The following is a 27,543-nucleotide window of genomic DNA, read 5'->3' on the forward strand; positions in this document are numbered from 1 at the left end:
TAATCCTCGCCTCCATGGTTTCAAATAAAGTAAGTTTCTCACAAGTATCATCCCTGCAGGACGAGGAATAGCCAAACATTTTTCACTACACACCGTAGCTCACCGTCGTCACAATGTAAACAAACGCCATGAGTGGTGACATCCACTGTAATGATGCTGTGATGGTCTCGAGCCGTCGTGCGGGTTCTCAGGACCACCAAGGAAGGACATTGTGGCGCAGGTTAGACTTTCTTTTATTTTTCAATAATAAGAGTCTCTACGGGTTGCTTTTCAGCCTTGCCGTGTCCTGCTTCCTCTGCCGCCCCACCTTTTCAGTCGCGTGCGTCTGTCTTCCTGTGGCTCTCTCTCGCTCTCGTTCGGCATCCGCTTGCTTCGGGCTCCTTCTCTCTCTGCCTCTTCCCCCAGCGTATACGGCGGCTGCCCTTTTATATAGTGCAAGAGGAGATTTAAATAGTGCCCAGCTGGGTGACCCGTGCACCTGATGATATTTGCGCCCCGCCTCCCTGCTTGCTCACAGTCAACGCCTCCTCGTCGCCATCTTGGGCCGGGCTACGGCGTGCCCCGCCTCGCTGTCGGACTGCCGGCCACGCCTCCTCGCCGCCATCTTGGGCCGGGTTACGGCGTGCCCTTCCCCTCTGTCGGGCTGCCGACTCCGCCTCTCCACAGATAGGGCACGTCTGACCGGTAGGAGGCCACGGGAAGACCCAGAACACGTTGGGAAGACTATGTCTCCCGGCTGGCCTGGGAAAGTCTCGGGATCCCCCGGGAAGACCTAGACGAAGTGGCTGGGGAGATTGAAGTCTGGGCTTCTCTGCTTAGGCTGCTGCCCCCGCGACCTGACCTCGGATAAGCGGAAGAGGATGGATGCTTACTACTAAAAGACAAGTTGTCCAGTATGTTCATTATTTTATATACACGGCGTGGCATGGTTGGAAGAGTGGCCGTGCCAGCAACCTGAGGGTTCCTAGTTCGATCCTCACCTTCTACCAACCTCGTCACGTCCGTTGTGTCCTTGAGCAAGATACTTCACCCTTGCTCCTGAAGTGTAGTGGTTAGCACCTTGAATGGCAGCTCCGGCCATCAGTGTGTGAATGTGTGTGTGAATGGGTGAATGTGGAAATAGTGTCACCCATACATGCTGGTGCTTCCTGCCATCGCCCAGACAACATATCTTTACTTGCACTTTACCTACCTTCCCTGCATCCTGGGGTCCCACTGGTGCTTCTTTCTTCCACCCATACATGCTGGTGCTTCCTGCCATCACCCAAACAACATATCTTTACCTGCACATTACCTGCCTTCTCTGTATCCTGGAGTCAAACTGGTGCCTCCTTCTTTCACCCAGTCATCATATCTTTACCTGCACCGTACCTACCTTCTCTGCATTGTGCGGTCATGCTTTTAAGCGGCCATCTTGAGACGGCAGCAGCGCAGCATTTCTTTGAAGGCTCGTAAAATCAAAACCGGAGCAGTTAGAACAACTCTTTGCGTAACTTTTAATCAGAAAGGTTCAATCTCTTTCTTGTGCGAGTTTGAAGCCGACACAACAAATGCGCTCAGAGGAGATAATGTTTGAAAAAAGGTGACGTGTTTTTACAAAACTCTTGTTTAGAAGGGGTAATTGCCAACTTCCTTTTTGATTTTTGCTGAAGAATGTCCACTAATGAAATGTAGGTCTAAGTGAGACCTACATAGATGTTTTTGTTTCATGTCTCTCCGACATTCTTACCGGAAGTTACAAGCAGTTTTGTCTGTGTTTTCTTCCTAGGAGCAGTTTTTTCAGTGTTTTATTCAAAAATAGCGCTAGAGCGCAATTTTGAGTTTTGAGGTTTGGTTTTTTCATTAGATCGCAATATTCGCCAGTCCTGATGTGTGTGCCAAGTTTGGTGACTTTTGAAGCATTTTAAAGGGGTCAAATTACAGCGCAAAGAGGCAAAAATTGCATTTTTTGCGAACATTTTATTTTGAAGGGGTTTTTGCCAACTTCCTGTAGATTTTTGCTGAAAGGAGTGAGTGTATGAAAATTGGGTCTAAGTCAGACCTACATAGGAGTTTTTGTTTCATGTCGCTATGACATTCCTAACAGAAGTTACGTGCAGTTTTGTTTGTAATTTGTTCCTAGGGGGCGCTAGAGCGCAATTTTCATTTTGGGGGATTGGTTGCTTAATATGTTGGGAAGGTTTGCTATACCGACGTGTGTGTCAAATTTGGTGAGTTTTGAAGCATGTTAAGGGGGTCAAATTACAGCGCATAGGTGCGGAATAATAATAAAACAGCAGTTTCAATAGGGTCCTTGGACCATGGGCCAAGGACCCTAAAAATAGCACCTCGGAAGCTGACGTTTGCAGGATTTGAGATTTCACTTGTAAAAGCCGATGCTTTTCTTAAAATGGCGATAGGGCTATTGTTTGTATTGAATGCAATGCAGTGACACTTAAACAGATTGTCCTTTTTTTCCAGTGCCTGTCAGCCAGTGTTTATTACAGCTTGCCGGTAGATTATTCCCCCTCATTAAATATGCTCTATTACAACAGTGCCTACTAAATGTTCTATAAAACAAATGCTGGCTGTGAAGTGGAGTTAATGGCTTTGGTGATTATTTCATGAGTCCAATCAAGATAAAGGTGTGTCTGCCCGCTCGGTGAATCCAAGCCTCTCTAAACTCTGACAAGGTTTCCATCAACTGCGGAGGCCATCGCTGGAGGGGTTTTATTATCGCTTTGCACAATGCAAATGAATCTTCTCCAGCTGACAAGTATCATTGACGGAGACGAGCTGTCAGGCCCGTGCCGCGCCACCCGGTGATGTATTTATTTCATTTCATAGTGACGACACGGCGCTGGAAGACGGTCCAACTGGCCTGTTGTGACGTTTATTTACTCCTTTGTCTGTGGTGCTGAAGGGGAATTGTGTAGACGCAACTTCCTGTTGTTTACAAAGTGCAGTCAATTCTACAGTCTAATGGCGTGTGGGACTAAGGACTTTTTTTTGTCTACAAACCACGTTTCCATATGAGTTGGGAACATGTGTTAGATGTAAATATAAACGGAATACAATGATTTGCTAATTATTTTCAACCCATATTCAATTGAATGCACTACAAAGACAATATATTTGATGTTCAAACTCATAAAATTTATTTTTTCTTTGCAAATAATATTTAACTTAGAATTTCATGGCTGCAACATGTGCCAAAGTAGTTGGGAAAGGGCATGTTCACCACTGTGTTACATCACCTTTTCTTTTAACAACACACAATAAACGTTTGGGAACTGAGGAAACTAATTGTTGAAGCTTTGAAAGTGGAAGTATTTCCCATTCTTGTTTTATGTAGAGCAGGGGTGTCAAACTCAAATACAGAGTGGGCCAAAATTCTAAACTGAACAAAGCCGCGGGCCAAACTCGAACATCTTAACCTTTTAATAGGGACCCAAACAAGTTTTGCATTTAATATTGAACAAGCAAGGCTTATATAACTTTATAGTGACATGCAAAATCGAGTTTTGTTGGTAGCGGGGGTGTATATTGTAGCGTTCCGGAAGAGTTAGTGCTGGGTATTTGTTCTGTTGTGTTACGGTACAGATGTTCTCCTGAAATGTGTTTGTCATTCTTGTTTGGTGTGGGTTCACAGTGTGGTGTAACAGTGTTAAAGTTATTTATACGGCCACCCTCAGTGTGACCTGTATGGCTGTTGACCAAGTATGCCTTGCATTCACTTGTTTGTGTGTGTAGAAGCCAAATATATTACGTGACTGGGCCGGCACGCTGTTTGTATGGAGGAAAAGTGGACGTGGAGACAGGTTGTAGAGGATGCTAAAAGCAGTGCCTTTAAGGCATGCCCACAATATTGTTGTCCGGGTGGAAATTCGGGAGAATGATTGCCCCGGGAGATTTTCGGGGGGAGGCACTGAAATTCGGGATTCTCCTGGAAAAATCGGGAGAGTTGGCAAGTATGAGAATTAGCGTTGAATGCGGTGATGCAGCGGCACCGCCACTGTATAATACCAGCGGGCCAGCTCTAATGTTAATTTATTATTGCCTCAAGGGCCAAATGAAATTACACGGCTGGCCAAATTTGGCCCGCGGGCCAGAGTTTGACACCCATGATGTAGAGCTTCAGTTGTTCAACAGTCCGGGGTCTCCGCTGTCGTATTTTACGCTTCATAATACGCCACACATTTTCCATGGGAAACAGGTCTGGACTGCAGGCAGGCCAAGAAAGTGCCCGCACTCTTTTTTACCGAAACCACGCTGTTGTAACACGTGCTGAATATGGTTTGGTATTGTCTTGCTAAAATAAGCAGGGGCGTCCATGAAAACGACGGCAGCATATGTTGTTCCAAAACCTGTATGTACCTTTCAGCATTAATGGTGCCTTCACAGATGTGTAAGTTACCCATGCCTTGGGCACTAATGCACCCCCATACCATCACTTTGCGTCTAACAGTCTGGATGGTTCGCTTCCCCTTTGGTCCGGATGACACGATGTTGAATATTTCCAAAAACGATTTGAAATGTGGACTCGTCAGACCACAGAAGACTTTTCCACTTTGCATCAGTCCATCTTAGATGATCTTGGGCCCAGAGAAGCCGGCGGCATTTCTGGATGTTGTTGATAAATGGCTTTTGCTTTGCATGGTAGAGCTTTAACTTGCACTTACAGATGTAGCGACCAACCGTATTTAGTGACAGTGGTTTTCTGAAGTGTTCCTGAACCCATGTGGTGATATCCTTTAGAGATTTATGTTGGTTTTTGATATAGTGCCATCTAAGGGATTGAAGGTCACGGTCATTCAATGTTGGTTTCCGGCCATGCCGCTTACGTGGAGTGATTTCTCCAGATTCTCTGAACCTTTTGATGATATTATGGAGCGTAGATATTGAAACGCCTAAATTTCTTGCAATTGCACTTTGAGAAACGTTGTTCTTAAACTGTTTGACTATTTGCTCACGCAGTTGTGGACAAAGGGGTGTACCTCGCCACATCCTTTCTTGTGAAAGACTCAGCATTTTTTGGGAAGCTGTTTTTATACCCGGGCTTCACGGTGGCAGAGGGGTTAGTGCGTCTGCCTCACAATACGAAGGTCCTGCAGTCCTGGGTTCAAATCCAGGCTCGGGATCTTTCTGTGTGGAGTTTGCATGTTCTCCCCGTGAATGCGTGGGTTCCCTCCGGGTACTCCGGCTTCCTCCCACTTCCAAAGACATGCACCTGGGGATAGGTTGATTGGCAACACTAAATTGGCCCTAGTGTGTGAATGTGAGTGTGAATGTTGTCTGTCTATCTGTGTTGGCCCTGCGATGAGGTGGCGACTTGTCCAGGGTGTACCCCGCCTTCCGCCCGATTGTAGCTGAGATAGGCGCCAGCGCCCCCCGCGACCCCGAAAGGGAATAAGCGGTAGAAAATGGATGGATGGATGTTTTTATACCCAATCATGGCACCCACCTGTTCCCAATTAGCCTGCACACCTGAGGGATGTTCCAAATAAGTGTTTGATGAGCATTTCTCAAGTTTATCAGTACTTATTACCAACTTTCCCAACTTCTTTGTCACGTGTTGCTAGCATCAAATTCTAAAGTAATGATTATTTGCACTAAAAAAAATGTTTATGAGTTTGAACATGAAATATGTTGTCTTTGTAGCATATTCAACTGAATATGGGTTGAAAAGGATTTGCAAATCATTGTATTCTGTTTATATTTACATCTAACACAATTTCCCAACTCATATGGAAACTAAGTTTGTATTAGTCCTGCACTTGGGTTGAAGCAGTCTAGCACTGAACAGGCTCCTCTGGCTACTGATGCCAGAGGATGTATGCAGAGGGTGACTGGCATCATCCAGGATGCTCACTAGTTTTTCCACAGTCCTCTTCTCTGTGAGTCCAGTTTTATTCCGATCGTAGAACCGGCCCGCCTGATTAGTTTCTCCAGTCTGGAGCTGTCCTTCTTAGAAGTACTGCCCCCCCAGCACACTACCATGTAGAACAGAACACTGGCAACCACAGACTGGTAGTACATCCACAAGAGTTTTTTTTTACCGATGTTGAAGGAGACCAGCCTCCTCAGGAAGTAGAGCCTGCTCTCTCATTTCCTGTACAAGTGGTCCGTGTTAACAGTCCAGTCCAGCTCATTGTCCACCCACACACCCTGAGGTACTTGAATGAGTGGGTGGACAATATTTATCGAGTGGGGACCAGCAGGAGATCATCTTGAGTGGAGACAAGTCAGCAGCATAGTGATGTCTCCAACTGATGCACTGATGAGTGGCCCACCCTGAGTCCCGACTTTGGACAGCTAGCGCCTCATCTGTGTTCACTGAGTCTGTGCAGCCCTCTATCCAGGAATGAGAGAGAGGGGCAGATCAACTGGTCTTAAAGGGGGGTGTATTTAAATGCTAGAGCAGGGGTCACCAATGCGGTGCCCGCAGGCACCAGGTCGCCCGTATGGACCAGATGAGTCGCCCGCCGGCCTGTTCTAAAAATAGCAGCACTTACTGTTTTTTTAAATGTTATTTATTTACTAGCAAGCTGGTCTAGCTTTGCTCGACACTTTTAATTATAAGAGAGACAAAATTCAAATAGAGTTCTAATAATCCAAGAAAATATTTTTAAAGACTTGGTCTTCACTTGTTTAATAAATAAATTCTTTTTTTTTTATTTTTACTTTGCTTCTTCTAACTTTCAGAAAGACAATTTTAGAGAAAAAAAACCTTAAAAATGATTTTAGGATTTTTAAACACATATACCTTTTTACCTTTTAAATTCCTTCCTCTTTTTTCCTGACAATTTAATCCAATGTTTAAGTATTTTTTTTTTGTTTTATTGTAAAGAATAATGCATTTTAATTTAATTCTTCATTTTAGCTTCTGTTTTTTGACGAAGAATATGTGTGAAATACTTTTCAAACTTATTATTATTAAAATCCTAAAAAAATTATTCTGGCAAATCTGGAAAATCTGTACAATCAAATTTTAAATCTTATTTCAAATGTATTTTGAATTTATTTTAAAAATGTTGTTCTGGAAAATCTAGAAGAAATAATGATTTGTCTTTTTTAGAAATATAGCTTGGTCCAATTTGTTGTATATTATAACAAAGTGCAGATTGGATTTTAACCTATTTAAAACATGTCATCAAAATGTTAAAATTAATCTTAATCAGGAAAAATTACTTATGATGTTCCATTCTTTTTTTTCTTTTTTTCAAACGATTCAAATTAGCTGGTTTTTCTATTCATTTTTTTAAGTTGAATTTTGAATTTTAAAGAGTAGAAATTGAAGACAAACTGTTTCAAAATTGCATTTTAATTTTTTTCGTGTTTTCTCCTCTTTTAAACCGTTCAATTAGGTGTTTTTTTCATCATTTATTCTCAATGGAATGACAGACAGAAATATCCATTTATATATATATATATTTATTTATTAAAGGTAAATTGAGCAAATTGGCTATTTCTGGCAATTTATTGAAGTGTGTATCAAACTGGTAGCCCTTTGCATTAATCAGTACCCAAGAAGTAGCTCTTGGTTTCAAAAAGGTTGCTGACCCCTGTGCTAGAGTATAAAAATGAGTTTTAAGATAGGACTTAAATGTAATATCTGTTATTTATCTCAGTGGTCCTTAACCATCCTATGAGAAGGGGCGACTTGTCCAGGCTGCCTTCCGCCCGAGTGCGGCTGTGATAGGGCACAATCTTCCCCAAGTGCAATGTTTTTGCAACCTTTTTTGAGCCATGGCACATTTTTTGCGTTGAAAAAATCCCAAAGGACACCACCAGCAGAAATCATTAAAATAGGAAACTCAGTTGACAGTACAAAGTCGTTTAAAAGTTGTCGCAGTTGTTGGATCTGACTATAAAGCATAATTAAGCCTGCATCACTATATCTCATGTCTCATGTCACATCACGCCGTGAATATTTGACATTTTTTGCTGTTTTCCTGTGTGTAGTGAGGTGAATTTGTGAATTATATTTATATAGCGCTTTTCTCTAGTGACTCAAAGCGCTTTACATAGTGAAACCCAATATCTAAGTTACATTTAAACCAGTGTGGGTGGCACTGGGAGCAGGTGGGTAAAGTGTCTTGCCCAAGGACACAACGGCAGTGACTAGGATGGCGGAAGCGGGAATTGAACCTGCAACCCTCAAGTTGCAGGCACGGCCGCTCTACCAACCGAGCTATACCGCCCCAACAGTGGAGTGTTTTAGTTTTTGACTTGCGTTCCTATTTTGGTGGCTTTTTCTCTTTTTTTTGGTATTTAGAGTGATATTTACCACATCTACTTTGTTTTAGCAATCAAGAATATAGGGATTTCACCATCTATGGTCCGTAATGTTATCAAAAGGTTCAGAGAATCTGGAGAAATCACTGCACGTAAACGGCAAAGCCCGTGACCTTCGATCCCTCAGGCGGTAATGCATCAAAAAACGACATTAGTTTGTAAAGGATATCTTAATCAATCAATCAATCAATCAATGTTTATTTATATAGCCCCAAATCACAAATGTCTCAAAGGACTGCACAAATCATTACGACTACAACATCCTCGGAAGAACCCACAAAAGGGCAAGGAAAACTCACACCCAGTGGGCAGGGAGAATTCACATCCAGTGGGACGCCAGTGACAATGCTTACTATGAGAAACCTTGGAGAGGACCTCAGATGTCCCCCTCTAGGGGACCGAAAGCAATGGATGTCGAGCGGGTCTAACATGATACTGTGAAAGTTCAATCCATAGTGGCTCCAACACAGCCGCGAGAGTTCAGTTCAAGCGGATCCAAGACAGCAGCGAGAGTCCCGTCCACAGGAAACCATCTCAAGCAGATCAGCAGCGTAGAGATGTCCCCAACCTATACAGGCGAGCGGTCCATCCTGGGTCCCGACGAGCGGTCCATCCTGGGTCTCGATTCTGGACAGCCAGTACTTCATCCATGGTCATCGGACCGGACCCCCTCCACAAGGGAGGGGGGGACATAGGAGAAAGAAAAGAAGCGGCAGATCAACTGGTCTAAAAAGGAGGTTTATTTAAAGGCTAGAGTATACAGATGAGTTTTATGGTGAGACTTAAATGCTTCTACTGAGGTAGCATCTCGAACTGTTACCGGTAGGGCATTCCAGAGTACTGGAGCCCGAACGGAAAACGCTCTATAGCCCGCAGACTTTTTTTGGGCTCTAGGAATCACTAATAAGCCGGAGTCTTTTGAACGCAGATTTCTTGCCGGGACATATGGTACAATACAATCGGCAAGATAGGATGGAGCTAGACCGTGTAGTATTTTATACGTAAGTAGTAAAACCTTAAAGTCACATCTTAAGTGCACAGGAAGCCAGTGCAGGTGAGCCAGTATAGGTATATATGTATGTATATATGTATATAAAGGTATATACAGTATAGGTATATATGTATGTATATATGTATATAAAGGTATATACAGTATAGGTATATATGTATGTATATATGTATATAAAGGTATATACAGTATAGGTATATATGTATGTATATATGTATATAAAGGTATATACAGTACAGGCATAATGTGATCAAACTTTCTTGTTCTTGTCAAAAGTCTAGCAGCGGCATTTTGTACCAACTGTAATCTTTTAATGCTAAAAAACTACTATGCAAAGCGAAAGCCATGTATCAACAACACCCAGAAACGCCGCCGACTTTGCTGTGCAGAACTCATCTATGCTCATGTAAAAGTGTTCTGTGGTCTGACGAGTTCACATTTCAAACTGTTTCTGGAAAAACTGGATGTTGTGTCGTCCGGACCAAAGAGGAAAAAAAACGTCCGGATTGTTTTAGGCGCAAAGTTGAAAAGCCAGCATCTGTGATGGTATGGGGGTGTATTAGATAGATAGATAAATAGATAGTACTTTATTGATTCCTTCAGGAGAGTTCCTTCAGGAAAAAAAATGCCCAAGGCATGGGTAACTTACACATCTGTGAAGGCACCATTAATGCTGAAAGGTACATACAGGTTTTGGATTGTCTTGATTGTTTGATTGAAAATTTTATTAGTAGATTGTACAGTTCAGTACATATTTTGTACAATTGACCACTGAATGGTAACACCCGAATAAGTTTTGTCAACGTTAATCAATTCATGGCAACATATGTTGCCATCCAAGCAACGTCTTTGTCATGGACGCCCCTGCTTATTTCAGCAAGACATTGCCAAGTCACGTGTTACAACAGCGTGGCTTCGTAGTAAAAGAGTGCGGGTACTAGACTGGCCTGGCTGTAGTCCTGACCTATCCCAAAATGAAAATGTCTGGCGCTGTATGAAGCCTAAAATACCACAACGGAGACCCAGGACTGTTGACCAACTTAAGCTGTACATCAAACAAGAATGGGAAATAATTCCACCTTAAGTGAAGTGAATTATATTTATATAGCGCTTTTCTCTAGTGACTCAAAGCGCTTTACATAGTGAAACCCAATATCGAAGTTACATTTAAACCAGTGTGGGTGGCACTGGGAGCAGGTGGGTAAAGTGTCTTGCCCAAGGACACAACGGCAGTGACTAGGATGGCGGAAGCGGGGATCGAACCTGCAACCCTCAAGTTGCTGGCACGGCCACTCTACCGACCGAGCTATGCCGCCCCAAAAGCTTCAAAAATTGGTCTTCTCAGTTCCCAAACGTTTACTGTGTTGTTAAAAGGAAAGGCCATGTAACGCAGTGGTAAAAATGTCCCTGTGCCAACTTTTTTGCATAGTGTTGCTGCCATTAAATTCTAAGTTAATGATTATTTGCAAAAAAAAATAAATAAATTCAAATATTAAATATCTTGCCTTTGCAGTCTATTCAATTGAATATAAGTCGAAACGTATTTGCAAATCATTGTATTCTGTTTTTATTTACGAATTACACACCGTGCCAACTTCTTCTGTAGATCACTTGCAACACGCTCAATTTTAATACACACAATCTTATAGATTACGCACGCTATTGTTTGAAATTTAAGTAAAGTCAGCAGTTTTATAAGGCAGGGGTGTCAAACTCAAATACAGAGTGGGCCAAAATTTTAAACTGAACAAAGCCGCGGGCCAAGGATGAACAAATTCACCTTTTAATAGGGACCCAAACAAGTTTTGCATTGAATATTGAACAAGCGAGACTTATATAACTTTATAGTGACATGCAGAATCCAGTTTCAAATAATAATAATAATTTAAAAATAGCAATGGCATATCAATTCAAATTTAAATGGAAATCGAACGCCTCTTTTCAATTTGCAGCCTAAATATCAAAATAAACTTTTCGAACAGGCTAATAATACATTTTTATATTGTAGCGTCCACGAAGAGGTAGTGCTGCAAGGGGGTTCCGTGCATTTTGTCCGTTGTGTTTATGTTGTGTTACAGTGCGGATTTGCTTGTCATTCTCGTTTAGTGTTGGTTCACAGTGTGGCGCATATTTGTAACAGTGTTAAAGTTGTTTATACGGCCACCCTCAGTGTGACCTGCATGGCTGTTGACCAAGCTTGCATTGCATTAACGTGTGTGTGTATATGTGTGTGTGTAAAAGCCACATATATCATGTGACTGGGCCGGCACGCTGTTTCTACGTAGGAAAAGCGGACGTGACGAAAGGTTTTAGAGGACGCTTGAGGCAGTGCCTTTAGGGCACGCCCCCAATATTGTTGTCCAGGTGGGAACCGGGAGAATGGTTGCACCCTGTGATTTTCATGAGGGGCACTGAAATTTGGGAGTCTCCTTGGAGAACGGGGGGAGGGACTGGGGGGGGTTAGCAAGTATGAGTTTGACACCCATGTTATAAGGTAACCATGTTAAGTTTATTAGATTATGTCTCACTAAACCACACCACATTGTTATGTACACTCTGTGAGGTAATCCTGTTCTATAATGCATGTGTTGTTTTGTGTGTTCCGATAAGAACTTCTCGGTTTCATTCATTTTCCACACAGGAAGGAAGATTGATAAATCAACTACAGCATAGCCAGCATTGATATTCTTGTGGGAAGGTCTGCGCTCCCTCATCATAAATATGCATGCCACTGTTGAGCTTTTGGTATTGAATGGGCTTCATTCCAGTGCCAATGTGTGCCCGAGCATACCGGAATTGGCAGGGAGGCTGCGAGGTTGGGGAAATGTTCCTTGTATGTTATCAATCTTTTTAGCGTTTAACGTGTCCGTGTTGTACCGAAGGTTCAACTGTTGAGGTCACTTGCTGCCACGGGGAAGCTAAAAGGCCAAGATGGGTTGCCTGCAGCTGTTAAGCTGCTACTGTGGCTGGCTGCCTTCTAAATCAGCATGGCTGATGAGACGGCACACAGCACTCGCTGCAGGTCAAGTGCCTGAAGTAAGACAACAGACCGGCTGTGGTGTTTACTGCTCAAACTTGAATAATTCTGAAGGAAGTGTTTTATTAGATATGCTCTTCGCATGTTTTGCACGACAGTGTGCTGCTAACTATTTGCAACGGAATGGTGCATTTTGTTACCATTATGAAAAAAGGTATTGTCGTTACGGACCATAAGGCGCACTTAAAATCTTTTTTTTCCCACTCAAAACTCAACAGTGCGCCTTATTACCTGGTTTATTCTGGTTTTGCTTACCGACCTCGAAGCAACTTTATTGGGTACATGGTGTGACCAGTAGATGGCGGTTAAACATAAGAGATACGTGTAGTCTGCTCTTTGGTAAAATGGTAAATGGGTTGTACTTGCATAGCGCTTTTCTACCTTTTTAAGGAACTCAAGCCCTTTGACACTATTTCCACATTCACTTGATGGCGGGAGCTGCCATGCACGGCGAGTGAAGTGTCTTGCTCAAGGACACAACGGACGTGACAAGAGTGTCATGTTTTGTGGTCCCGTTCTGTTAGTTTTGGACTCATTCTGCACTCTTGCTTGTTTTGTCACCATGACAACTTATTAGTTTCACCTGTTATGTGTTCACGACTCACGCATCTGATTTGTTTGGACTCACGCACCTGTCAATCGCTGCACCACTATTAAAGCCTGTAGTTGCCAGGCAGTCAGCCTGGCGACATCCTCTTCTACACACCCTTGATACCCGATTGATTACGTGGTCCATGCCATAGTGCTCATGCCATTGCACTTTTCTCGTTTCAAGTAAGTTTTCTTTATTCATGCCATGGTTTGCATGTGGTGTTTTCTGTTCAAACTTGAATAATTCTGAAGGAAGTGTTTTATTAGATATGCTGTTCACATGTTTTGCACGAGAGTGTGCTGCTAACTATTTGCAACGGAATGGTGCATTTTGTTACCATTATGAAAAAAAGTATTGTCGTTACGGACCATAAGGCGCACTTAAAATATTTGTTTTCCCACTCAAAACTCAACAGTGCGCCTTATTACCTGGTTTATTCTGGTTTTGCTTACCGACCTCGAAGCAACTTTATTGGGTACATGGTCTAATAGGTGTGACCAGTAGATGGCAGTCAAACATAAGAGATATGTGTAGGCTGCACTTTGGTAAATGGTAAATGGGTTGTACTTGCATAGCGCTTTTCTACCTTTTTAAGGAACTCAAGCCCTTTGACACTATTTCCACATTCACTTGATGGCGGGAGCTGCCATGCACGGCGCTAACCAGCACCCATCAGGAGCAGGAGTGAAGTTTCTTGCTCAAGGACACAACGGACGTGACAAGAGTTTCATGTTTTGTGGTCACGTTCTGTTAGTTTTGGACCCATTCTGCACTCTTGCTTGTTTTGTCACCATTAGTTTCACCTGTTATGTGTTCACAACTCACGCATCTGATTTGTTTGGACTCACGCACCTGTCAATCGCTGCACCACTATTAAAGCCGGTAGTAGCCAGGCAGTCAGCCTGGCGACATCATCTTCCACACACCTCATCATCTTCTACACACCCTTTTTACCCGATTGATTACGTGGTCCATGCCATAGTGCTCATGCCATTGCTCTTTTCTCGTTTCAAGTAAGTTTTCTTTATTCATGCCATGGTTTGCATGCGGTGTTTACTGCTCAAACTTGAATAATTCTGAAGGAAGTGTTTTGTTAGATATGCTCTTCACATGTTTTGCACGACAGTGTGCCGCTAACTATTTGCAACGGAATGGTGCATTTTGTTACCATTATGAAAAAAAGTATTGTCATTACGGACCATAAGGCGCACTTAAAATATTTGTTTTCCCACTCAAAACTCAACAGTGCGCCTTATTACCTGGTTTATTCTGGTTTTACTTACCGACCTCGAATCAACTTTATTGGGTACATGGTCTAATAGGTGTGAACAGTAGATGGCAGTCAAACATAAGAGATATGTGTAGGCTGCACTTTGGTAAATGGTAAATGGGTTGTACTTGCATAGCGCTTATCTACCTTTTTAAGGAACTCAAAGCCCTTTGACACTATTTCCACATTCACTTGATGGCGGGAGCTGCCATGCACGGCGCTAACCAGCACCCATCAGGAGCAGGAGTGAAGTTTCTTGCTCAAGGACACAACGGACGTGACAAGAGTTTCATGTTTTGTGGTCACGTTCTGTTAGTTTTGGACCCATTCTGCACTCTTGCTTGTTTTGTCACCATTAGTTTCACCTGTTATGTGTTCACAACTCACGCATCTGATTTGTTTGGACTCACGCACCTGTCAATCGCTGCACCACTATTAAAGCCTGTAGTTGCCAGGCAGTCAGCCTGGCGACATCATCTTCTACACACCCCATCATCTTCTACACACCCTTTTTACCCGATTGATTACGTGGTCCATGCCATAGTGCTCATGCCATTGCTCTTTTCTCGTTTCAAGTAAGTTTTCTTTATTCATGCCATGGTTTGCATGTGGTGTTTACCGTTCAAACTTGAATAATTCTGAAGGAAGTGTTTTGTTAGATATGCTCTTCGCATGTTTTGCACGACAGTGTGCTGCTAACTATTTGCAACGGAATGGTGCATTTTGTTACCATTATGAAAAAAAGTATTGTCGTTACGGACCATAAGGCGCACTTAAAATCTTTTTTTCCCCAATCAAAACTCAACAGTGCGCCTTGTTACCCGGTTTATTCTGGTTTTACTTACCGGCCTCGAAGCAACTTTATTGGGTACATGGTCTAATAGGTGTGACCAGTAGATGGCAGTCAAACATAAGAGATATGTGTAGGCTGCACTTTGGTAAATGGTAAATGGGTTGTACTTGCATAGCGCTTTTCTACCTTTTTAAGGAACTCAAAGCCCTTTGACATTATTTCCACATTCACACACTTGATGGCGGGAGCTGCCATGCATGGCGCTAACCAGCAACCATCAAGAGCAAGAGTGAAATGTTATGCTCAAGGACACAACGGACGTAACAAGAGTGTCATGTTTTGTGGTCACGTTCTGTTTGGTTTTGGACTCATTGTGCACTCTTGTTTGTTTTGTCACCATGACAACTTATTAGTTTCACCTGTTATGTGTTCAAGACTCACACACCTGTCAATCACTGCACCACTATTAAAGCCTGTAGTTGCCAGGCAATCCACCTTCTACACACCCTTGATACCCAGTTGATTACGTGGTCCATGCTGTAGTGCTCATGCCGTTGTTTTTTTCTCGTTTCAAGTAAGTTTTCTTTATTCATGCCATGGTTTCCAAGTTTTGTTTTGTCTATAGTTTTGCCTTTTTGCTAGTTTTTTTGTTTTCTTAGCCACGTTGGTTCTCCCCCTTGTGTGCGCCTTTTGTTTATTCCTGTTTATAGTATACTTAAAAGATGTCATTACCATCACGCCATATCCGATCCAGTCTCTTTGCACCACGGGAAAACAAATCCCATCAAAGCCCACGCCTTGACTAGGATGGTAGAAGGTGGGGATTGAACCAGTAACCCTCAGATTGCTGACACAGACCACTCTCCCAACTTCACCACGCCGTCCCCCACTATAATGGCAATATGACTCAAGTAAACAACACCAACATGTTATATGTTCCCTTGAAAATACAGAACATTACACACAGTGTTCAAAAATGTATCAAAATGTTTTAGTACGACTTTGGTAAGCTATGAAGCCGCACTGTTTGAGTGATTGTCAGCGTATTAAACATACAAGTATTATTAGGGTGTTATTATCTATTGTTTCGCAATATTATGCAAAAGCAACTTTTCTTACCTTCTGGTACATGCTGATCTGTATTTGGAATCTACATAAATCCTGAAAATTTGCACGCGTCCACCTTTGTAGTCCGCGTCAACACCTTTGTCGATAATATTCTTTTTCTCTATCTTCTTGTTATGGGACATTCATCCTCTGCTGTTGCCATATCTAATATAAAGTAGTGTAAAGTTCTTACTTCTATCTGTCAGTAAACTCACCATGAAAGTGCTAAAACATACTGGTGTAGTGAGTTTACATTATTCACCCAAGAAACTTTAGTTGTTAGAGAGTTCCGGTCAGACGGTTTTTCCACGGGACAGATTTTCGACCTTGGAAATGCTGCTCTGTTATTGATTTAAGTAAAGTCTGAATGTCATTAAAACAGTTAGCTTCATCTTTTGACACTTCTTCCACTCCCGTCCTTGCACGCTACACCGCTACAACTAAGATGACGGGGAGAAGAGGCCGCCCATTTAACGCTGCATCCGGAAGCGACTGTAAAAAAGGGGCTTGAAGATGATCTGTAAAACATAATTATGCAACATTTTGACCAAAGAACTACCATTACATGTTATGTAGACCACAAGGAGGTGTTTGAATTTAGAAAAAAAAAAAAAAAGACTTTTAATGCGCCCTATAATCCAGTGCGCCTCAGATATGAAAAAAAAAAATCGAAAATAGACAATTTATTGGCAGTGCGTCTTATATTCCGGTGCGCCTTATGATCGGAGGAATACGGTTCTTTAAGTAGACAAACTTTATTTGCATCATATTAAAATTTGATGCAAATAAATGCCCAACAAGTTTTACTCATAACTCGCATATATTTGGGCTGCATGTGACCTTGTTTTTCGCTGCTTTGGACCGGATTTGGCCCAAAGTTGTTTCAGATCTGGCAAATGAGATAAATTCCGAGGTGCAAAAAGACACGGGCCCAAATGGGTCAAATGAATCCTCACCAGATTGAGTTTGTTAATCCGGCCTATAGCTGGTCCAGTTTTATTATAAAAAACAAAACAGTGGTACAGTTTTTATATTTACCGTAAAATGTTGTAAGAAATAAAACAACACTATTTTACAGTAACATTTTGTAAATGTATACTTTTTACTGTAAAATCAATCCATCAATCAATGTTTATTTATATAGCCCCAAATCACAAGTGTCTCAAAGGGCTGCACAAGCTACAACGACATCCTCGGTTCAGAGCCCACATAAGGGCGAGGAAAAACTCACAACCCAGTGGGATGCCAATGTGAATGACTATGAAAAACCGCAGATGTGGGAGACCCTCCCCCCCTTTCTAGGGGAGACTGGATGCAAAGGACGTCGAGTGGGTCTAACATAATATTGTAAAAGTCCAGTCCATAGTGGATCTAACATAATAGTGTAAAAGTCCAGTCCATAGTGGATCTAACATAATATTGTAAAAGTCCAGTCCATAGTGGATCTAACATAATAGTGTAAAAGTCCAGTCCATAGTGGATCTAACATAATATTGTAAAAGTCCAGTCCATAGTGGATCTAACATAATATTGTAAAAGCGGTTTAGCTCGGTTGGTAGAGTGGCCGTGCCAGCAACTTGAGGGTTGCAGGTTCGATTCCCGCTTCTGCCATCCTAGTCACTGCCGTTGTGTCCTTGGGCAAGACACTTTACCCACCTGCTCCCAGTGCCACCCACACTGGTTTGAATGTAACTTAGATATTGGGTTTCACTATGTAAAGCGCTTTGAGTCACTAGAGAAAAAGCACTATATAAATATACTTCACTAAAAGTCCAGTCCATAGTGGATCTAACATAATAGTGTAAAAGTCCAGTCCATAGTGGATCTAACATAATATTGTAAAAGTCCAGTCCATAGTGGATCTAACATAATAGTGTAAAAGTCCAGTCCATAGTGGATCTAACATAAAAGTGAGAGTCCAGTCCGTAGTGGATCTAACATAATAGTGAGAGTCCAGTCCATAGTGGATCTAACATAATATTGTAAAAGTCCAGTCCATAGTGGATCTAATATAATAGTGAGAGTCCAGTCCATAGTGGGTCTAACATAATAGTGAGAGTCCAGTCCATAGTGGATCTAACATAATATTGTAGGAGTCCAGTCCATAGTGGATCTAACATAATAGTGAGGGACCAGTCCATAGTGGATCCAACATAATAGTGAGAGTCCAGTCCATAGTGGATCAACATAATAGTGAGGGTCCAGTCCATAGTGGATCCAACATAATAGTGAGAGTCCAGTCCATAGTGGATCTAACATAATATTGTGTGAGTCCAGTCCATAGTGGATCTAACATAATATTGTGATAGTCCAGTCCATAGTGGATCTAACATAATATTGTGGGAGTCCAGTCCATAGTGGATCTAACATAATAGTGAGGGTCCAGTCCATAGTGGATCTAACATATTGTGAGATTTCAGTCCATAGTGGATCTAACATAATAGTAAGAGTCCAGTCCATAGTGGGTCTAACATAATATTGTGAAAGTCCAGTCCTTAGTGGATCTAACATAATAGTGAGGGTCCAGTCCATAGTGGATCTAACATATTGTGAGATTTCAGTCCATAGTGGATCTAACATAATAGTAAGAGTCCAGTCCATAGTGGGTCTAACATAATATTGTGAAAGTCCAGTCCTTAGTGGATCTAACATAATAGTGAGGGTCCAGTCCATAGTGGATCTAACATATTGTGAGATTTCAGTCCATAGTGGATCTAACATAATAGTAAGAGTCCAGTCCATAGTGGGTCTAACATAATATTGTGAAAGTCCAGTCCATAGTGGATCTAGCATAATATAGTGAGAGTCCAGTCCGTAGTGGATCCAACAAAATAGTGAGAGTCCAGTCCATAGTAGATCTAACATAATAGTGAGAGTCCAGTCCATAGTGGATCTAACATAATAGTGAGAGTCCAGTCCATAGTGGATATAACATAATATTGTAGGAGTCCAGTCCATAGTGGATCTAACATAATATTGTGAGATTTCAGTCCATAGTGGATCTAACATAATAGTGTGAGAGTCCAGTCCATAGTGGGTCTAACATAATATTGTGAAAGTCCAGTCCATAGTGGATCTAACATAATAGTGGGAGAGTCCAGTCCATAGTGGATCTAGCATAATATAGTGAGAGTCCAGTCCGTAGTGGATCCAACAAAATAGTGAGAGTCCAGTCCATAGTAGATCTAACATAATAGTGAGAGTCCAGTCCATAGTGGATATAACATAATATTGTAGGAGTCCAGTCCATAGTGGATCTAACATAATATTTTAGGAGTCCAGTCCATAGTGGATCTAACATAATATTGTAGGAGTCCAGTCCATAGTGGATCTAACATAATATTGTAGGAGTCCAGTCCATAGTGGATCTAACATAATAGTGAGACCTCACCAATGCGCTTTTGGAAGACTGGTGGAAATGTCCTATAAACACACTCTGCAACCTTGTGGACAGCCTTCCCAGACCAGTTGAAGCTGTATTAGCTGCAAAAGGTGGACTGACATCATATTGAACCCTATGGGTTAGGAATAAGATGGCACTTGAAGTTCAAATGTGAGTCTAGGCCAAATACTATGGTCAAAATAGTCTATTTACCAATGTTTAGAACTATGATTATGATTTTCATCAGTGTAGAAACTGACGTCTGACCTTTGACTTTCTCTCCCTCAGCTACTTTGAACTGGAGAGCAGCGGCGTGCGAGAGGAGATCCGTTACCACTACCGCTTCAAGGGCAAGCCCCGCTCCGAGTCCTTCCCCTACCGCCTCGCCGACGGCCAGTGGCACAAGATTGCCCTGACTATAAGCTCCTCCCATCTACTCCTACACGTGGATTGTAACAGGTAACACACACACACACACACACACACACAACTGCACACCTATAGTCATGGTCAAAAGTTTACATAGACTTGTAAAAACAGCCCCAAAGCATGATCTTTCCACCCCCATGCTTTACAGTAGGTTTGGTGTTCTTGGGATGCAATTCAGTATTCTTCTTCCTCCAAACACGACAAGTTGTCACTTCTTCTGCAGCCGAGTAGTCTTAAGAAAGATCACTAGCGCCCTCTACCACCAGGAGGTGGGGGTCATTTAATGACTCATATTTGACACACGCGGCTACGGTCTATTAATAAAACATATCTGCTTACTGTTCTTTTTAGCATATTGTGATAGCAAAAGGGAGCTTTCTGTGTGGAGTTTGCATGTTCTCCCCGTGAATGCGTGGGTTCCCTCCGGGTACTCCGGCTTCCTCCCACCTCCAAAGACATGCACCTGGGGATAGGTTGATTAGCAACACTAAATTGGCCCTAGTGTGTGAATGTGTGTGAATGTTGTCTATCTGTGTTGGCCCTGTGATAAGGTGGCGACTTGTCCAGGGTGTACCCCGCCTTCCGCCCGATTGTAGCTGAGATAGGCGCCAGCGCCCTCCGCCACCCCAAAAGGGAATAAGCGGTAGGAAATGGATGGATGGTGATAGCAAAATTACTTGTACTCGTTTTAATTGATGATCTTCTTTGAACGGGTCGCCAAGAGTTGTTTATTAGGCTCAGGAATGTGAGACTTAGCAAGAGATCTCTTATCTGATCAAGCTCTGTCTCCTGTGTCTTTGATGTGACATGTGGACTATAGTTGACCTGGGCATGTGTGTTCCCTCTTCCTAACCCCCAACAGAGCTAAATTGTTCCCCTTTCCTGAGTGACCCCCTCCCATTCCGGGCAAACGACACCCTCTCCCCTTCACAGGACTTTGGGTATTCATTCCACTGGTGTACTGTATGTAAATGAGCATGGAGGGTGGGACTTCTGAGAATGTTTAATTGTCATGTCAAATTCTAAAGGAGTTAGAACAAGCTATAACGAACGGATGTGTCGTTCTGGTTTGGTCTCGCTTTGCAAAGCTTATTATTTGTTTCTTACTTTAATAAATCATTTTGAAGCTATTTGTCACTAAAAGATCGTCTTTAAGAAATTTCCACGACAATATTCAATAGCTTGGACCTTAAATCCTACTGCATAGCTCTTAAGCTTCTTCCCTTTATGCGATTTCAAATAATTGAAATCAGCCTCCTCCATTTTGAAAATGATGACAGGTGAAGTGTCACTCGTGACGTGACGAGTTTGACCCTGCGGAAATTCTAAGCATATGCTAATTATTTGGCGAAACGAGTTTGACCTGGCGGAAATTCTAGACATGCGCTAAAAAAATAATATTCTTCGAAACGAGTTTCACCCGGTGTTAATCCTGAGCCGGCGGTAATGCTAAGCATGCGCTAATTATTTTGCGAAGCGAGTTTGACCTGGCAGTAATTCTAGGCAGGTGCATACTATATACCCGGCGGCAATTCAAGGAAATACGGTATACTTGAATATCACGATACAGTCATTTTCTATATTGCACAGAGACAAACCCACGATATATCGCCTAGCCATAGCTCCGATCACTCTATCACAAAAAAATAATAGTTGTAGAAATTATTTGTGACGAACTCAAGCCGTCGTCTTGCGGGTTCCAGGGACCACCAAGGAAGGACATTCCTTTTTAGCAGGTTTAGACTTCTTTATTTTTTCAAATAAGACAAGTCGCCTCCGTATAGCTTTCCAGCCGTCCGCGTCGCTTCAGTCTGCCTCTCGCTCTCTTCCTCGTTGCATGCGCTGTCGTTTGTTCTCTCGTTTCTCTACCACTCTCCTCGACGTTCACAGCTGCCGCCCCTTTTAACCGCGCCAGAGGATTCATTAATTGTATCCAGGTGCGCGATCCACGCACCTGATCTCGCTTGTGGCGTCGCTCCCGGCACGCCCCGCCTCGCCGCTCGCTCGCCATCTCCGCCTCCTTGCCGCCATCTTGTCGGCTCTGTCGGACCGTCGGCTCCGCCTCTCCACATTATTGGGAACTCAAGACAGCCGAGTGTTTACGAGTGTATGTAAACTTTTCACCACGACTGTATACACCAGGGGTAGGGAACCTATGGCTCGCGAGCCAGATGTGGCTCTTTTGATGACTGCATCTGGCTCTCAGATAAATCTGAGCTGACATTGCTTAACACGATAAATAATGAATTGTTCTCTTGTAATCACAGTGTTAAAAATAACGTTCAAAATATAAAAAGTCCATGGTTCTCGCCCGGAAAAGGGTGGAGTGCCATCTCCGGGTTGGGGAGGAGACCCTGCCCCAAGTGGAGGAGTTCAAGTACCTAGGAGTCTTGTTCACGAGTGGGGGAAGAGTGGATCGTGAGATCGACAGGCGGATCGGTGCGGCGTCTTCAGTAATGCGGACGTTGTATCGATCCGTTGTGGTGAAGAAGGAGCTGAGCCGGAAGGCAAAGCTCTCAATTTACCGGTCAATCTACGTTCCCATCCTCACCTATGGTAATGAGCTTTGGGTCATGACCGAAAGGATAAGATCACGGGTACAAGCGGCCCAAATGAGTTTGGGTCTCTCCCTTAGAGATAGGGTGAGAAGCTCTGCCATCCGGGAGGAACTCAAAGTAAAGCCGCTGCTCCTCCACATCGAGAGGAGCCAGATGAAGTGGTTCGGGCATCTGGTCAGGATGCCACCCGAACGCCTCCCTAGGGAGGTGTTTAGGGCACGTCCAGCTGGTAGGAGGCCACGGGGAAGACCCAGGACACGTTGGGAAGACTATGTCTCCCGGCTGGCCTGGGAACGCCTCGGGATCCCCCGGGAAGAGCTACACGAAGTGGCTGGAGATAGGGAAGTCTGGGCTTCCCTGCTTAGGCTGCTGCCCCCGCGACCCGACCTCGGATAAGCGGAAGATGATGGATGGATGGATGGAATATAAAACATTGTCATGCATTTTTATGTTCAAGACGTTGGTAAGAAGTCATTTATTTATTATTGGTTAGTGTGGGGCTTCAGACCACCGACATGAGAGCCTGTTTCAGGGTTACAATATCGTTTTATTTTTCAATAAGTCTCTCAGTTGCTTTCCAGCAATTCTCTTTTTCTCTTTCGTTCTCGCTCTGGTTTCTGGCCACAAGCACATCTCTCCTCCCGGCTGCTGCTTATAACATAGCGACGGGTGATCAGATAAAAAGGCCCAGGTGGGCCTTCTACGCACCTGTCGCTGATTTCGAAGCCGGTACTGGCAACACCCCGCTTCGCTGCAGGCCCGCAGGCCACACCCCCCTCCACAGTTAGCTTCAGAATACCAATGTTATTACAAAGAATAAGAGAGCTCTCTAGAAATGTTGGTCTTTCTTAAAAATGCACACGTTTTATTGTGTTCAGTGTTAAAAAAAAAATATATTATATGGCTCTTACGGAAATACATTTTAAAATATTTGGCTTCTCTCAGCCAAAAAGGTTCCCGCCCCCTGCTATACACCCTGATAGTGTATTTCTGTGCTCCGACTTTGACACGACTAATGAGTGCATCAACAGCAAAGTGATTTCTGTCTCTGTGGATGTCAGGTTGTCAATGTTGCTGCTGAGAACCAGCCAACACGCACACGTCACCATATTAGGAGTCTGCGTCTTTACCCGGTTTACAGTCTGCCGTTCCCTTGCTCCCGTATTGTCAGCGATGATATAATCGCCTCATCGATTGGCGGCGAAGGCCTCCTTTTCCACGAGAGCGCTCTTCAGAGGCGGCCATTCCTCACACCCCCCTGGAACCCTCCGTGAACTTGCAGCCAGACAGCCGCTACACCGCGAGCGAGCGGCGCAGGTTTTAGTGGCGCTAATGCCTCTGTCACCTCGTGCGGGATGAAAAAAAGTTGTATGACTCACAGGAGGGTCGTGTTGTAGTATTGATTCTTCCCGGACGCCGATCGCTCCCAACAGGCTGGAGCTTTGTACATTAATTATGGGCGCCGTGTGCACCTGCCGTGTCTGTTGAGAAGATGGAGGAGGGTGTGAGGTAGTCTCTTGGATGAACACAGCAGAATAAAACGTAGCCTGTACTTTTTTTGACAGGTGTTAGGATGTTTGCTGCGATGAGGTGGCGACTTGTCCAGGGTGTACCCCGCCTTCCGCCCGACTGTAGCTGAGATAGGCGCCAGCGCCCCCCGCGACCCCAAAAGGGAATAAGCGGTAGAAAATGGATGGATGGGGTTAGGATGTTTGATGGGTTAAAAATACAAACCCCGTTTCCATATGAGTTGGGAAAATATGTTAGATGTAAATATAAACAAAATTCAATGATTTGCTAATCCTTTTTCAACCCATATTCAATTCAATGCACTACAAAGACAAGATATTTGATGTTCAAACTCATAAACTTCTTTTTTTTTTTGCAAATAATAATTAACTTAGAATTTCATGGCTGCAACATGTGCCAAAGTAGATGGGAAAGGGCATGTTCGCCACTGTGTTACATCACCTTTTCTTTTAACAACACTCAATAAATGTTTGGGAATTGAGGAAACTAATTGTTGAAGCTTTGAAAGTGGAATTCTTTCCCATTCTTGTTTTATGTAGAGCTTCAGTCATTCAGTCATAACATGGTCACTATCAATCAATCAATCAATGTTTATTTATATAGCCCCAAATCACAAATGTCTCAAGGGTTGCACAAATCATTACGACTACAACATCCTCGGAAGAACCCACAAAAGGGCAAGGAAAACTCACACCCAGTGGACAGGGAGAATTCACATCCAGTGGGACGCCAGTGACAATGCTGACTATGAGAAACCTTGGAGAGGACCTCAGATGTGGGCAACCCCCCCCCCCCCCCCCCCCACCCCCCAGGGGACCGAAAACAATGGATGTCGATCCTACTGCCTACTTTGTCTTGTTATATTCTTATTTTACTGTTATATTTTTATTCCCATTGTTTCTTTTTATTCTTACTGTAATATTTCTCTATTTTTTTCCATTTAAACCCCCATTATTTACTTTTTACTTTAATTTAAACTGATCTCAACTATGTACACTAATGCTGGAATTTTAATTTTCCTGAAGGAATCAATAAAGTACTATCTCTCTATCTAGCCATATATCTATCTATCTTATCCATCTATCTATCTATCTATCTATCTATCTACCTATCTATCTATCTATCTATCTATCTGTCTGTCTGTCTGTCTGTCTGTCTGTCTGTCTGTCTGTCTGTCTGTCTGTCTGTCTGTCTGTCTGTCTGTCTGTCTGTCTGTCTGTCTGTCTGTCTGTCTGTCCGTCTGTCCGTCCGTCCGTCCGTCCGTCCGTCCGTCCGTCCGTCCGTCCGTCCGTCCGTCCGTCCGTCCGTCCGTCCGTCCGTCCGTCCGTCCGTCCGTCCGTCCGTCCGTCCGTCCGTCCGTCCGTCCGTCCGTCCGTCCGTCCGTCCGTCCGTCCGTCCGTCCGTCCGTCCGTCCAACAGTCGGGCGTCTCCGCTGTCGTATTTTGTTGTGGTTTGTGCAGCCCTTTGAGACACTAGTGATTTAAGGCTATATAAGTAAACATTGATTGACTTATTTTACGCTTCATAATGCGCCACACATTTTCAATGGGAGACAGGTCTGGACTGCAGGCGGGCCAGGAAAGTACCCGCACTCTTTTTTTTTTACGAAGCCACGCTGTTGTAACACGTGCTGAATGTGGCTCGGCATTGTCTTGCTGAAATAAGCAGGGGCGTCCATTTAAAAGACGGCGTTTAGATGGGACCATATGTTGTTTCAAAACCTGTATGTACCTTTCAGCATTAATGGTGCCTTCACAGATGTGTAAGTTACCCATGCCTTGGGTACTAATACACCCCCATACCATCACAGATGCTGGCTTGTGAACTTTGCGTCGATAACAGTCTGGATGGTTCACTTCCCCTTTGGTCCGGATGACACAATGTCGAATATTTCCCCAACAATTTGAAATGTGGACTCGTCAGACCACATAACACTTTTCCACTTTGCATCAGTCCATCTTAGATGATCTCGGGCCCAGAGAAACCGGCGGCGTTTCTGGATGTTGTTGATAAATGGTTTTGGCTTTGCATAGTAGAGCTTTAACTTGGACTTACAGATGTAGTGACAAACTATATTTAGTGACAGTGGTTTTCTGAAGTATTCCTGAGCCCATGTGGTGATATCCTTTAGAGATTGATGTCGTTTTTTCATACATTGCCATCTGAGGGATCAAGGTCACGGTCATTCAATGTTGGTTTCCGGCCATGCCGCTTACGTGGAGTGATTTCTTTAGATTCTCTGAACCTTTTAATGATATTATGGAGCGTAGATGTTGAAATCCCTAAATTTCCTACAATTGCACCTTGACTATTTACTCACGCAGTTGTGGACAAAGGGGTGTACCTCGCCCCATCCTTTCTTGTGAAAGACTGAGCATTTTTTGGGAAGCTGTTTTTATACCCAATCATGTCACCCACCTGTTCCCAATTAGCCTGCACACCTGTGGGATGTTCCAAATAAGTGTTTGATGAGCATTCCTCAATCGGTATTTATTGCCACCTTTCCCAACTTCTTTGTCACATGTTGCTGGCATCAAATTCTAAAGTTTATGATTGTTTGCAAAAAAAAAAAAATGTTTTTATCAGTTTGAACATCAAATATGTTGTCTTTGTAGCATATTCAACTGAATATGGGTTGAAAATGATTTGCAAATCATTGTATTCTGTTTATATTTACATCTAACACAATTTCCCAACTCATATGGAAACAGGGTTTGTACATTGGTCATATTCAAAGTCCTCATGTGTCCAGGGACATATTTCCTGTGTTTATAAAAAAAAAAAAAAAAAATATAATAAGTAGTTGTGATGCCCAAAAAATATGGATGTAATCATAGTCCAACTAGATACGCTCCTGTACTTGGTATCATTACAATGGATTTTAGGTGTAGATCCACCAATGGCGTTTCTTTACATTGTGATGCCAGTGAGCTTTCGGTGATGATACTTCAAAAATAATTATTTGTCACCATGGAGGAGAGGATTAGTGATTCAGAAGTAACTTAAATACTGCTGACTTTGGATGGATTTAAGCCACTAGCTTAAGTCTCCCTGTGGGCGTTTCAGTGTTATAACTTCACCTTTTATCTTTAGTTTTTAGGCCAAAATGCGTCGGCTCTCCCTTTTCTGTCTACACACTGTGTCTGATTGTAAGTACTCTGTATGTGTGCGCTGCCGAACATGCTCCTCTGCTCATAAACCAGCAATGATGCGACGTGACGACGACTGGGGGACTGGGTGGTTGTTGGACAGGTACTTTTTAGAGGCGGTATAGTACCGAATATGATTCATTAGTATGGCGGTAGTATACTTATAGCAACTAATGGTGGCTCTTTGATTAAAAATGTGGCATATGCTATGTTTTGAAGCCGCTTTTTGATTGCGGCTAAAAAAAATTATTTACAAAACATGTGTTTTATAAATAAGCACAATTGTCATTTATTGCATGGGTGTATACCAATATTTTGGTACCAGTACTGGTAGCAAAATGTATTTCGATGCTTTTCAATTTCAATGTATTCAGGATAGACCCTTGAGATGCGGCATTTCGTTTTCAAGA

General features: G+C 43.0%; 1 protein-coding gene across 1 annotated transcript in view; it reads left to right on the plus strand.

Annotated features, from left to right (window-relative positions):
• The window catches only part of LOC133543114 (protein kinase C-binding protein NELL1-like), an 881,729-nt gene that overhangs the window by 168,138 nt on the left and 686,048 nt on the right, over positions 1 to 27,543 (plus strand). Inside the window, exon 4 of the mRNA XM_061887562.1 lies at positions 19,756 to 19,926. Coding sequence (XP_061743546.1) covers positions 19,756 to 19,926 — 171 coding nt within the window. The remainder of the gene's footprint in view (positions 1 to 19,755; positions 19,927 to 27,543) is intronic.

This window comes from Nerophis ophidion, linkage group LG25 (assembly GCF_033978795.1).
Source record: "Nerophis ophidion isolate RoL-2023_Sa linkage group LG25, RoL_Noph_v1.0, whole genome shotgun sequence".
Lineage (NCBI taxonomy): Eukaryota > Metazoa > Chordata > Actinopteri > Syngnathiformes > Syngnathidae > Nerophis > Nerophis ophidion.